General features: G+C 51.5%; 1 protein-coding gene across 10 annotated transcripts; it reads right to left on the reverse strand.

Annotated features, from left to right (window-relative positions):
- Positions 1–687: 687 nt before the first annotated feature.
- On the reverse strand, positions 688–10,732 carry ZBTB32 (zinc finger and BTB domain containing 32). 10 transcript variants are annotated; one of them, XM_042969017.1, is made up of 7 exons: positions 9,867–9,924; positions 8,572–8,672; positions 2,234–3,146; positions 1,907–1,980; positions 1,728–1,796; positions 1,450–1,611; positions 688–1,271 (listed from the first exon to the last, which is right to left on the reverse strand). In XM_042969017.1, exons 2-7 carry the CDS (start codon positions 8,648–8,650, stop codon positions 994–996), a joined length of 1,575 nt encoding a protein of 524 aa, XP_042824951.1. In that variant the 5' UTR covers positions 8,651–8,672; positions 9,867–9,924; the 3' UTR covers positions 688–993. The 10 variants fall into 10 exon arrangements, with proteins under 10 accessions (XP_042824951.1, XP_042824955.1, XP_015399603.1 ...); XM_042969021.1 differs by lacking the exons at positions 8,572–8,672; positions 9,867–9,924 and adding an exon at positions 10,701–10,732 and having other exon boundaries at positions 2,234–2,380; XM_015544117.2 differs by lacking the exon at positions 8,572–8,672 and having other exon boundaries at positions 9,867–10,050.
- Between the last annotated feature and the right edge of the window lie 1,895 nt (positions 10,733–12,627).

Below are 12,627 nucleotides of genomic sequence, written 5' to 3' on the forward strand. Positions count from 1 at the left end.
TCCTTCCGCCGGGAGCTAGGGCCGCGAGAGCTGGGACTATAGAGTTCAGAAAGCCATCTCCGGGGCTGCCGGGAAGTGTGGTTCTCGCCGCAGACCCCTCCCATGGTTTCTATAGAGGCCAGCGGCACGTTTGAACTACCACTCCCAGGGTGCAGTGGCTTCGGACCCTGGGAAATCCCAAAGACACTGGGAAATGAAGTTTGCGACTGCAAGAGGCGTGGGCTGCTAAAGGGGCCGCGGCAAAGGATTAGTGTCAGTTAGAGGTGCGACCCGGCGGTCGTTCTGCGCAGCATGGAGGGAAGGTGCTTGAGAGACCCCGGCTTTGCACACCCTGTGCTCAAGGAGTGGAGGCGGGTGGCGGAAAGCAGGGTAGAGCACGCGTTCCTCGAGCCCTGGACTGGGGGTCCCAGACTCAGACCCTGCGCGCCGTTGCTTGCTGTGGAAGGGGGGAATAACTTGGGTGTCTCACAGGCTTCCCCCACAGGGCTTGCTGCTAAGTCAGCCTGGACTTCGCGGCCCTCGGCCCCTACCTCTGGGGGAGGATTGATAGACCCGGGAGATGGAGGTGCTCCCCGCCCCGCCCCGCCCCGCTGACAGTGGATGCACGGCCACCAGGGGCCGCTACAGGACAAGAGGCAAGGCTGTCCTTCCCTCTCCCCTGCGCACAGACTGAAGTCTGGACTCGGCTTGTCCTGAGAGGAGGGCACAGGAAAACTCTTTATTTTGGTGATGAGATCGCCAGTCCCCGCACAGTTAATTTTCACTCGTGCAGACTTCACTTCCCACACCCCACACGGACTCGCTTGCCCAGGCTCATAGGGCCAGCGGTCATCTGGGAGAAGGTCTCGGCGCCCTTGCTGCAGTGCTTCTTGGAGCCAAATTTGCTACGCTGCCGTACCTGCGGTGCTGGGTCAGAAGCCTATCCAGCCCGGCGGCCCGTCTTTCATTATTTAATTTTGTTGTTGGATGAAGCCAGAGAAGGTACCGACACCGTCAGGTGGTGGAGGAAGGGGATCTACAGGGAGAAGTCGAGGCCCGGGATGGCCTTGAAGAGGAGGAGTAGAGGAATGTGGAGCGAATGGTCCATCCAGGTGGGAGCTGGCTGGGCGAGTGGCCGCGCATGTGCGCCTGCATGGAGGCTAGGCTGGGGCAGCCCGCCCGGCACAGAGGGCAGCGGTAGGGTGCGACCCCATGCGTCCGCAGGTGTTTGGTCATGGCTGAGAAGTCCCGGGAGCGCTGGGGACATAGGCTGCAGGAGAAGGGCTTCTCTCCTAGGGCAAGTGGAGGGGGAGGGCGGTGAAGGAAAGAAGGGGCGGAGGCTGGCCTAGGGGGTGATCTGGGCAACTGGACAAAGGAATTGTGTGGGAGCCAAGCAACCAGCGAAGGACTCAGGGACAGACTGGAGTTTGTAAGGGAGCAGATAATTCACGGAGGGCGGGGGGCCCATACCTGTGTGGACTCGGTAGTGTGTCTCCATCTGATGCTTGAGTGTGAACCTCTTTCCACAGACAGAACAAGAATAGGGCCGAGACCGAGCAGGAGGGGGTGGGGGAGGTTGTTGGCGAGGCGGGCCTGCTGTGCTCACCTGACTCACACAGGTTGCAAGTGCACCTGTGGGGACAGAAAAGGCATGGCTGGGAATCCCAGAGCTGGATCACTGGTACTCCCAGGCAAGACATCAGGAGGGACAGTGGGACTGAAGGCAAAGGTGCCCTCACCCTACTCACCTGTGTGCTTCTGATTACAGTCTTCCATGTCCCCAGGGCTGAGCTTTTCGGAGCCCTGGGGGAGGGAACCTGGAGAGAGCAGAGTGAAGTTGGTGCCCTACTCAAGCTGGACTTCTGGAGCCCCAGCCTCAGGAGAGAGAGCATGTTATAATATTTGTACAGGTCACTGAGGGGCTTACCTGGGGCAGGACTGGAGGAGGCCAACTGGCTGTGGTTCCAGAGACCTTTCTCAGGATTCAGGGACAGTGGGATCCTGGGGAGGGGGTGGGGAAGAGTTAGCCTTGGCAAAACCTGGCCAGACCCATCCTGGGGAGAGAGGAATCAGGAGTCCTCCTCAGGGGCTGGGCTTTGACTTCCCCTGTGGTGAAAGCTTCTTGTCCTATCACCAGCTCAGGAAATGTACAGTAGAGATAAGAGATGTGGTACCCCTTCCACCCATCACTGTCCGCCTGTCCTGAGCCACTCCCTCCCAGCCAGGGAGGTCTTCCACTAGGCTCTTCACTCACCTCTGGTCCTGAGGCCAGACCTCCTGCCAGGCTCCAGTGATGGGGGTGCTATGAGAGAAGGGAGTGCCATATCTGGGTGGCAACAGCAGGATGCTCCACAGGGCAGGCTGGCCCTCCCCGAACCAAGGGGTCTCAGCCCACCAGGGCCTAGGAATGACGCTGTTTTGGAGGGAGCCTGGTGGGGGAAGGGGGCCAGGGAACTCCCGAAGTCTTTCATCAGAACTCCCTGGGCTCTCTGTCACCCACATAATCACTTCTTGCTTTCCATCTATTCCCCCATGGCCAAGAGGGGATTGCTTGAGTTTCTCCTTTGATCTCATCTCCTCCCCTTCACCCTCCTGCAGTGGTTCTGCTCTCTCAGGGCTCTCTCTTGGTGGCCTTTGCTCATGCAGTGTCTCCCATTCTATTCTACCAGCACTAACACGTTTTTCTGGTCTCTGCTCTCCATGTCCCCCCAGTCCTCTTTCAGAATCCCTTGTGGGTTTCTCTGGCTCCTCCTGATGTTCCCTCAGCCCTGGACCCAGCTCTCTAACCCCATCCCATCGAGCCCTCCTGCATGCATCTTCCAGGGACTGCACCCCCAAGGCCCTGGCCGCTTCCTCAAGGGGCCCCAGTTCCCCCGGCTGCAGCTCTACAGTCTCCCCATAAACAAAGTACAGAAGCTGGGCAAAGGTAGAAGGGCTGATGCCTTTCACCAGAGCCCAGCGGCCCCTACGGCCCAGCTGCTGGCTCGCACCTGCCAGCACCAGGCTGTGGGCAGGGAATTCCTGGCTCCCCACAGTGATCAGGGTATCACATAATGCTGGCCGGAGCCTGGCTGCTAGCCGTACCAGCCGATCAGAGCTGTAGGGGCTAGGCAGTCTTGTCCGGAACAAGGGCATCGTGCCTTGCCTGGGTACCAGTCTCAGAGGATCTGAAAGAAAGGCCACAGTGTGGGGTCCATGGTGGAAAGGGAAGAGAGCAACGGCATATTCTCAAGCCTGTGGAGGTGAGGGGAGAAAGAGTGAGTTGCAGGTTCAGAGCTCTCTGTGTCCTGAATGAGGCACATAAACTAACCCAAGAGAGGATCTGAGCTTACCCAGAATCATAACAGACCAGGGGGTAGGGATGAGGGTGGGGATGGCAGGAGAATGGAAATTAGACCAAATTCGGGACTTAAAAGAGTAAGGACCAAGCAGTTAGCAACCATATCAAATGGTGGGTTTAAGGCTGGCGTAAGATGGGTCCAGTCAATTAGCAGTCTCTGACTTAAAAGATAGCAGAGGTTGATACTTACGCTACTCCAAGCCTTTCTGTGGGGAAAGACCTTGGAGCAGGCCAGGCTGTCTTCTTTCCAGACAAAGAAATCACCATAAGACCCAGTCAGCCCTGGCAGTTAGGGATGGAGCACGACACTGCTTCACGGGAGAGTTTAGAAAGCTAGCGTGCCATCCCCTCACCCCCACCCCAAGCCCATCACATGAAGTTGAGTAGTCCTGAGAGGCAGAAAGGGCAGCAAGACTGAGGTCATAGCTGCAGAAGGGCATGCTCAAAGGCATCAATAAATTATCTCCCTATGGCTGAAACTTCTAGAACATGTCCTCAGAGAAGGACCTAGAAGAGACCAAAGAATCCCCTCCAGTGGGTTGAGAGAACAGGTGCACAAGCCACAGAAGAGACGGTTCCCAACTCAAGGATGGAGAGAGATTTTGGAGAAGGTTTTGACCCCTGAGGAAGTGGGAGAAAGGGAAATGGGAACGGTAGAGGGGGAGGGATTTCCTTTCCAGATTAGGGTAAGGAGATGGTTTAATTTTGTTCCCCACAAACCAAAAGCAAAGAATAGATAGAGTCCAAACAAGGTGGAAATTTATCACATATCAAAACTACCACGTTGGCTTTTAAGAAGAGAACTGGGAACTGAGGTACTAAGAGATCAACAGACCTAAGTGTCTCAGCAGGCATATTCCTAAGCGTGGGCTCACTGTGAGTAAGGACCCTTATTGGGAGAATTACTGCTGCGACACCTCGGGGAGAAGGCTACTAATTGGCAAGAAGTGAACAGAAGAGGGGGTGTAATGGGAGGAAAGTCTCAGCTGGGGAGAAGCAACCACTCACCGGTTGTAGCTTCCTCCTGGACACCGCATGCTCTGAACTGCTGTTGGGGCTCCTGGGGCCCCCCTGGAGCTAGCCCCGCCCCTGACCTCACAGTCTTCCATTGGGTGTCCCAAGTACCAGTCTGCCACAGTCCCCCAAGGGGGTGTGGTTTTATAACCCTGGCTCTGCTTCACTCCCCTCTCCCCAGGAGAGAACACCCTCTCCACTTCCAGATTCAAGACATTCTGGCTCCCTGTCTCCTTATTTCATTTGTGAACTTCTAGAGTCAGAGAAGTTCATCTGAGGGGTGCCTAGCTGGCTCAGTCGGTAGAGCATGCTACCCTTGATCTCTGGGTTGTAGGTTCGAGCCCCGTGTTGGGTGTAGAGAGTACTTTAAAAAAATAAAATAAAAAATCTTTTTTAAAAAAAGTTCATTTGAGGCAACAAGGAGTTTGGAATAATCAGACCTGCATTTGAGTCTCATCTCTGCCATTTACTAGTTGAGTCACCTTGAGCAAGTCGCCTCTCTGAGCCTCAGTTACCTCATCCGCAAAATAGGGATAACCTTTGCTGACCGCATTTGGAGGTGAGGATAAAGATAAAATGACATGATAAATGTGAAAGTGGTTTGTCAGTACCTCACATCATTCAAATAGTATTAATCCTGCTACTGAGAAGCATCAGTAGAGCTCCAGCAGCTGGAAGCTGTTTCTACTACCTCAGAAGCAAAAAGGGCTGAAACATCTGGATTCCAAGGAGAGAGTGAAAGAGGGCCAAAAGCACGCATCGTCCTTCCTTGCCTTGACTTAGTACTAGGGAAGCTTTAACTGCTCTGTGGAAATGACCCCTGTCATCTGGGCCACCACTGGGGACTGAATGTGCAAGTGACTCAGATTCTCCCATCAAGCTTTGAAGGGGGCAACCCCAGGAAGGGCCTGCGGTGGTCTTCGAAGAGAAAACTCCCTTTTCTTGGGTTGATGACAAATGACATTTCTCTGAAATCAGAACCCTGGGGTTTCTTTCACTTCCTGCCAAAAGGGTCAAGCTCTCAGGAGATTTCCCCTGTTTTCACACTTTAGTGCTTGTTAACCTGGGGAAAGGAGGTCCGAGAGACTCAAATTTCTTTTTCTGTTTTTTCTTATTCCATTATCTCCCATCCTGTGGCACATTTTTCATTCTTTCAACAAACGTAGAGAGATCATTTATGATATGTGCCTGCTGCATCGTATGTGCCCAGTAAATAACTGGAAGATGTGCAAGTCAGGCACTGGTAGGCTGCTCTGGTGACATGGCAGAGTCTGGTTCCCCCGGGCTTCTCCCTTAGATCCTCGTCCCCTCCTAGACCCAAATATTCTGTCTCTAAACTCCTGTTTCTCCCTTTCGTTCAGGACCCCAAAATATTCAGACCAGCCTTCTACTTTCTCCCTCCAGACCAAACATGCCTTTCCTCTACTTCTTGTTCTAGCTTGGGTGCAGGCAGATGTTAATCCTTTCTATACAGACAGGGTGTGCCAGTGGGTGAGGCTGGTGGAGGGCAATAATAGGGTGGGGAGAGGGGAAGATGAGTCAGAGTGAAAGGGAAAATGCAAATGGACAGGCTGTATTCATGTGCTACTCTGAACGTTAAATATTTTCCATTTCTGAGCTTTCTAACTCCTCGTACCACCACACCCAGGGACTCATTAGACACCCATATTAAAGCCACTTGGCCTGAACATATAAAAGCACCAATCCCTGATATGTATGCATACAGAGAAAAACATCCTTTCTTCAACACAGAAACACAATCCCTGGAGGTATGGAATAAGTGGGGAAAGCCATGAGAGAGAAACCCCACGTGTAGAAGGAAGGTACAGGGGTCTGGACGATTACATCATCACCCCTCGCCTCCCAGCTCTACTTCTTGGGTCTATGACTCAGCTCTCTCACTGGTATGATCTGCCCATTGATGATCAAGAATGTTGGAAACTGTGCTCAAAGGGCAGAATTCTCTGTAAGCCAATTGTAGCTGACGGGGAGTGTCAGCAGGCTTCCGGGAAACATGGAGAAGGCGCAAGGAGATTCCCCATCCGGTGAACAAAAGCCCCCAAGAATGGGAAGCCTCATTTTGCCTCCCATCTGGTGTCTACCCGACCTAAGGATATCCTTTTAGAGACCGCCTCCTTGGAGGTATCTCCAGGGCCCTCTACACCTTAGCCCTTACGCTGGCGACACTTCAGGCCCTTCTCTCTACCTACATTCTTGACTACACAGCCCAAGACTTCTTGCACTGAGCAGTAACAGCAGAAGCATGAACAAATTGCACTTTGACTTGGAAGGGTAGGGACACTGCTAACTGTCTATTTTTGAAAGGTCTCCCATCACAGTCTCAAAACTCTTGTCCAGCTTCCACTTCCCAGGTTGACTCTGTAGAAATCGCTTGCAGTTGTCTTATGGGGTGGACACAGGAAACCATGAGTTTTGAGGACACAAACCTGCATCCTGGGAGAGGGTACAGTGAGTAGAAGAGATTAGGTAGGGCATAACTGGAAGGAAGTATGTGGGAAAATGAGGTATGATTTTTGCCTCTCAGTCCTAATAAAGTTTACTAAATAAAGTTTAAAATCTGATATTTTTTATTCTCACTGATAGGCTTGATGATAAGCTCCTTCATAAGCCCCTGCAGGTACAATCCAGCTTTATATAAAAATGTCAACACAGCAATACAGGTATGGATTCTCCTCAAATATAATTAAAACTAAACCATCAGAATAGGCCAGTTAGAGGTATGATTACTTGTTTTATGAAAAATGTTCTCTCTTTATCTCACTTTTAAAAAATTTATTTATTTATTTATTTATTTATTTATTTATTTATTTGTTTGTTTGTTTTAAGTAGGCTTCGTGCCCAGTGCAGAGCCCAACACAGGGCTTGAACTCACAACCCTGAGATCAAGACCTGAGCTGAGGTCAAGAGTCAGATGCTTAACTGACTGAGCCACCCAGGTTGCCCCTATCTCACTTATTTTAAATTTTTTTTTCAACGTTTTTTTTATTTATTTTTGGGACAGAGAGAGACAGAGCATGAACGGGGGAAGGGCAGAGAGAGAGGGAGACACAGAATCGGAAACAGGCTCCAGGCTCCGAGCCATCAGCCCAGAGCCCGACACGGGGCTCGAACTCACGGACCACGAGATCGTGACCTGGCTGAAGTCGGACGCTCAACCGACTGCGCCACCCAGGCGCCCCAATCTCACTTATTTTAAATATTGAGTACCTCCAAAGCCAAGGTAAACAAGATTCAAATTAGAAAAATTCTATGAACTTTCTACTCTCCAGGAACACAACTCTTTCTGCAAATTAAGGTGGTTAAACTCCCCCACAGCATTTCATACAGATTTAAGACCAATTATCTAAATCTAACATAAAATTTCAAATGCCCACTCTTTCTAGTTAAGTTCATCCAATATATACCAGAGAAGAGACACCACGGAATAAATTAGTTTCTTTCTTCCTTCAAATCTGTTTCATATAACTCAAGAACCAGATATAATCATAGCCAGTGAGCTGAATCTAGGCCATAGAGACCTTATCATAGTATATCTTTTGTGGATTAAGTGGAAAAGAACTAGACTAAAGTGAAAAAGCAAAAACAAAAACACTTAGGTTCCACTGCATCCTCCCTGTTGGATGGCCTTTGTTTTTTCAGCCCTAATATGGAGCTAACTCTTCTGAAACCCTCAACTTCCTCACAGGGGCTGTCTTCAAGACCAGAACTGAATGCCAATATTTCCTTAAACCCAGGCAAAAGGCCCCACTCTGACCCCCTCTGGCTGTGTCCCTCGCCTTGGGCTAAGGATCCCAAGGACATCTAGGAAGACCCCACCTGGAACATATGTTCCCCCAATTCTAGGCCATTCTCTAGGAGTTTGGAACCCTGAACCTTCTCACCCAAATGGCCCACTTCTAGGACCTACATGGCCCTCAACCCCAGGTCCATACTCATGAGTGAATTGTGTGACTGATGTACACACCCCAGGCCCTGGTAGGTAGACTGAGCTCAGACATGCAGTCTAGTATATGAAATGCCTTGAAGTGTGTGCCAACACCAGGTTTGGGAAGAAAAGAAGACATCATTTCTAGTCTTGTCTGGTCCCTGTATATAATACAGCAGCCTACTTTATTCCAATGATTCTTAACCTCGTAGGTTAAGGGGGTCACCATTCCTTTTAAAATTGTAAGCTATGGAATCAACTGTTTACACTAGAAAATTGTAGATACTCATACCATTTTGCATGTGAATGACAAGGGATTCACAGATTGCTCTGCAGTCAGTCCTTGGACAGGTTAGATGTTTCTTGCTCATCCGTGTGGCTGCCTTGCACCCCCTCCAATACAATATGCATACAGTTTTTCTTATGATTTCCAGGAGTTCAAACCCCCCTGAAATCCACTCATAGACCACTTCCTTGCATTCCCCCACCCAAGGTTTAAGAACTCTGGGTGTACATGAAAGCACTCTGAAAGCTTTAATACCATGTAGAATTTGAACAGCTGAGTGAAATTAGATATAAACACCCTGCCCCCTAAGTATAAAAGATTTTCTGTAAAGACAACCTGGGTGATTTCCTAAGGAGCAGGATGTCTCACACACCTCTTTCTATGCTCCGGTACAATATCCATCTTCCTTATGCATCTGGCCCCATTTTTATAGCCTGGTATCTTCTGGGAATGACCAGAGTTTGGGGAAGAGTGGGGACAGGGAGTGAAAGGCTCTAAATGTGACCCAATCCTGTTTTTTTCCCAGAGACATCACATGGCAATAGTATATCATGGAGGTCAAACAACGTATTTGAGATTCAGAAACTCCCTCCTCAAGAACCTCCAGAAGACCATGGGCCTAACCTCCTAGCCAGGTTGTCTAACCTGGACCCGGTACTGGAAAACCTGCCAACAGCACCTCAAGCTGGAGTCCAGAGACCCGAACTCTCCCCGCTGCCGCCCCCCCCCCCCACCGCAAAGCCTTGCAACCACATATTCTCAGCACAGCCTGGATGCAATAACCTTTGACAACTTCTCATCAGGCTTTCAACCCCAGCAACACTCACTCTCAGCCCAGGCTGGATCCAAAGGCTCCAGAAAACCTCTCAAGTGTACATCAGTTTCATCTTTTGGCCAGTGACTCCCAACAACCTCTGGAGAGTCACAGGTCTCTCCTTCCAAGTCACCAGATCCAGACTCATACCAGAGACCTCAGACAACTTCTCACAGTTCAGAGGCCATACCTCATGGCCAATGACACCATGCAGAGCTCCAAAGGCTTTCAACTGCCTCATAAGCTAGCCTCAGGGACCATGGACCAACTCATAGGGCATGTTGGCCTAGCCTCTGCCCAGCCTGGGTCCAAGGGTGCCCAGGAGGCTCCGTTCCCAGCCTCACCGGGGCAAAGGAAGTCTCCAGGGACTAAAAGCCCTCAGTCCTCAATTCCCGACCCTCACGGCCACCACTCAAGCTCCCACACCCCAGCTTTTGCCTGGGTCAGCTCAGGCCTGAAGAAGTGTAAGAAAAACCATGGCACTCACTGACTCAGACCCTGTTCTTCTTCTCACAGCCTCACATACACTGAGGGCAGTGCAAGATCCAGTGTCCGTTAGAAAGTAGGGATGAGCGTGAGGCCAGGAGCTCGAAGCCTGGGCGCGTGCACAGCTCGCTTGTCTCCCTGAGGCGGACGCTGATTGGCTGCAGTGTGGACCGCATCTACCGAGCATTCTCAACATCCTAGGCGGCACCTAGGACAGCTCCACTTGCTCCCTCCAGCCTCCCGCCCTGCTTGCTGTGCGGAGTGGCAGGGCTTTGAGTCTAATTGGACCGCGGACTCAGGTTTCAGGTCTCTAAGACTGAGATCTTATCCTCCAGCCCGTCCCCCATCCCTTCTAATTGGCTGAGGAATTTGCTCTCCCTCCGCCCCCCTATGAAAAAACTAGGCCCCGAACCTCCTTCGCTAACAGCCTTGGAATCTTCCTCTGCAAGGGCTCAGGATACCACCAGTTCTTTGCTCCTGTCTTGCCAACGAGTGGCTCTCGTTGCAAACCCTTTCATCTCTCTCTCTCAATCCCTGACAGCCTATGAAATGTATGTCTGTGTTTGGTTGGGGGGCCCTCAAGAGCCAGCCGGGATTCAGGTGCCTGTGGGCAGCTCCCCTTCCCTGCCTCTTGCCTTGCTTCACTGCTGATTGGCTGCAGAACGCCCCCTGCCTCACCTGGAAGTATGCGGGGGCAGGGAAGGCACCAGAGGGGCAGTGCCTTGACCCGCGATTGGTCAAATGCTCGTTGTCTGTCAGCTGAGGCAGGGTTAACTGCGTACTTCACGTACCAGCCTCCCCTGCCCGCCCCACAACCCCACCCCAGCCAACACACCAGAGAGAATGTCCCATTGCTTTGCCCCACCATTAGATTGGTCAGAGCTAAGAGCCCAGCCAGCTGGCGTTCTACCCAGGAAGGGCTGTAGTGCCGACAGGCGACTAGCTCGAACGGCGCCAGTCCGAGAGCACTACTGCCTCCTTCCACGAGCTCCGCTGCGGTTGCACTGCTGATTGGCTGGCTCCACTCTCTTCTAAGTGGCTTAGCCTTGCGTTCGCGCAGGGACACATCCAATGAGGAGCGAGGGCGCTTTCAGGAGGCGGGCATTGCTCGACCGGTTCCACTTCTGATTGGTCCAGGGGCTTGCCTCTTCTCTTTTGATCGATCAGAGGGGCGGGAGGCGGGAGCCCAGCTCAACGGTTTCAGGCGGCAGTTGGGAGTTCTGTCCCTGTGCTTCGAAAGTTCAGCTTCAGGGCTCGGTGGAGTGTTGTCTGGCGCCTACTTCCCCGCAGCTAGCTGAGGAACTGGGGAGGGAACACGGGGGCAGGAGGACCTGGGACTGTAGCTGCAGCTCCAAGTCGGGATGGAGACCGACTGAGGCGAGTGGCGGACCGGCGGGTGCAAACCCCTCAAAAAGCTGGAAGAGTCAGGTGCTGTAGTAGTAGTAACAGCAGCTCCCGCTCACCGAGCCCTTTTGGTGGACCGCTGTGTGTGCATCATCTCACTGACTCCTTCTAAATAACCCTGTTACTCTGCCGATTAACCTCCGAGGGTCATTTGTCGCCCACAGTGAGAGCCGGCATTGCTGGAACTCCGACCTTGTTCTAGAGAGTCCGGCATTCGAGCTACACCATGATTAAGTAGGGTTGATCTTGTAGATGTGGGGTGGGGGCTGATGTGATCACCTTGGCCCTGGCTTACCTCGTCCATACATGAAGGTGTCTGGGTTTTGGTTTTGGACTAGGATCTGATCCTGAAGGCTTCACTCAGTACATATGCTCAAGTCCTCAAACTTTTAGGTAAATGCATTTGCATTCTGGGAAAGGATAATTTTAATGTTTATTTCTGAGAAAGAGAGAGAGCGAGCACAAGCGGGGGAGGGGCAAAGAGAGAGCGAGACAGAGGATCCGAAACAGGCCCCGTGCTGACAGCACAGAGCGGGACGCGGGACTCGAACTCATGAACTGTGAGATCATGACCTGAGCTACAGTCGCCGCTTACCTGACTGAGCCACCCAGGCACCCGAGGGAGTCCTTTAGACAACAGAAATTTTTTCCCCACAGTTCTGGAGGCTGGAAGTCCAAGATCAAACTGCCAATAGAGTTGGTTTCTCCTGAGGATTCTCTCCTTGGCCTGCAGATGTCTGTCTTCCTATGGCCTTTCCCCTATGCACGCACACTCCTTGTGTCTCCTCCTCTTTTTATGAGGTGCCATGTAAACTGTTTTGTGTCAGTAAACTGTTTGTGTCAGTTCACATATTGAAACCTAATCCCCAATGTGGTATTTGGAGATGGGGGGGCTTTGAGAGGCGATTAGGTCATCAAGGGGTGGGGCTCTTATGAATAGGATTAGCGCCTTTATAAAAAAAAGGCCCCAGAGATCCCCCTTGCCCCTTCTACCATGCGATGTTCAGTAAGTAGACCGTCATCCATGAACCAGATCCACCAGTGCCTTGATCTGGGACATCCCAGCCTCCAGAAAAATAGATTTCTGTTGTTTATAAGCTACCCAGCCCATGGTGTTCTATTATGGCAGCCTGAGCAGACTAAGACATAGTCCTATTGGATTAAGGCCCTACTCTTATGACCGCATTTACCCTTAATTCCCTCCTTAAAGGACCCCTCTCCAAATACAGCCATGTTGTGGGTTAGGGCTTCAACATAGGAATTTTGGAGGGGACACAATTCAGTCTGTAACACAGAATATCTACCACTAAAGGCCTCGAAGTTTGGTAGGGGAGAGACAAATTATTTACTTCAGAGGG

This window comes from Panthera tigris, chromosome E2 (genome assembly GCF_018350195.1).
Source record: "Panthera tigris isolate Pti1 chromosome E2, P.tigris_Pti1_mat1.1, whole genome shotgun sequence".
Taxonomy (NCBI): domain Eukaryota; kingdom Metazoa; phylum Chordata; class Mammalia; order Carnivora; family Felidae; genus Panthera; species Panthera tigris.

Bases quoted from the DNA above. Each gene is read 5' to 3' on its own strand.
- ZBTB32 (XM_042969017.1), bottom strand. From the start codon at position 8,650: ATGAGCAAGAAACATCTAACCTGTCCAAGGACTGACTGCAGAGCAATC. The intron at 1,981-2,233 runs GTGAGTGAAGAG...CCCCCTCCCCAG, and splicing joins GTCTGGCCTCAGGACCAGAG to GATCCCACTGTCCCTGAATC. The intron at 1,797-1,906 runs GTAAGCCCCTCA...TGCTCTCTCCAG, and splicing joins CTCCTCCAGTCCTGCCCCAG to GTTCCCTCCCCCAGGGCTCC.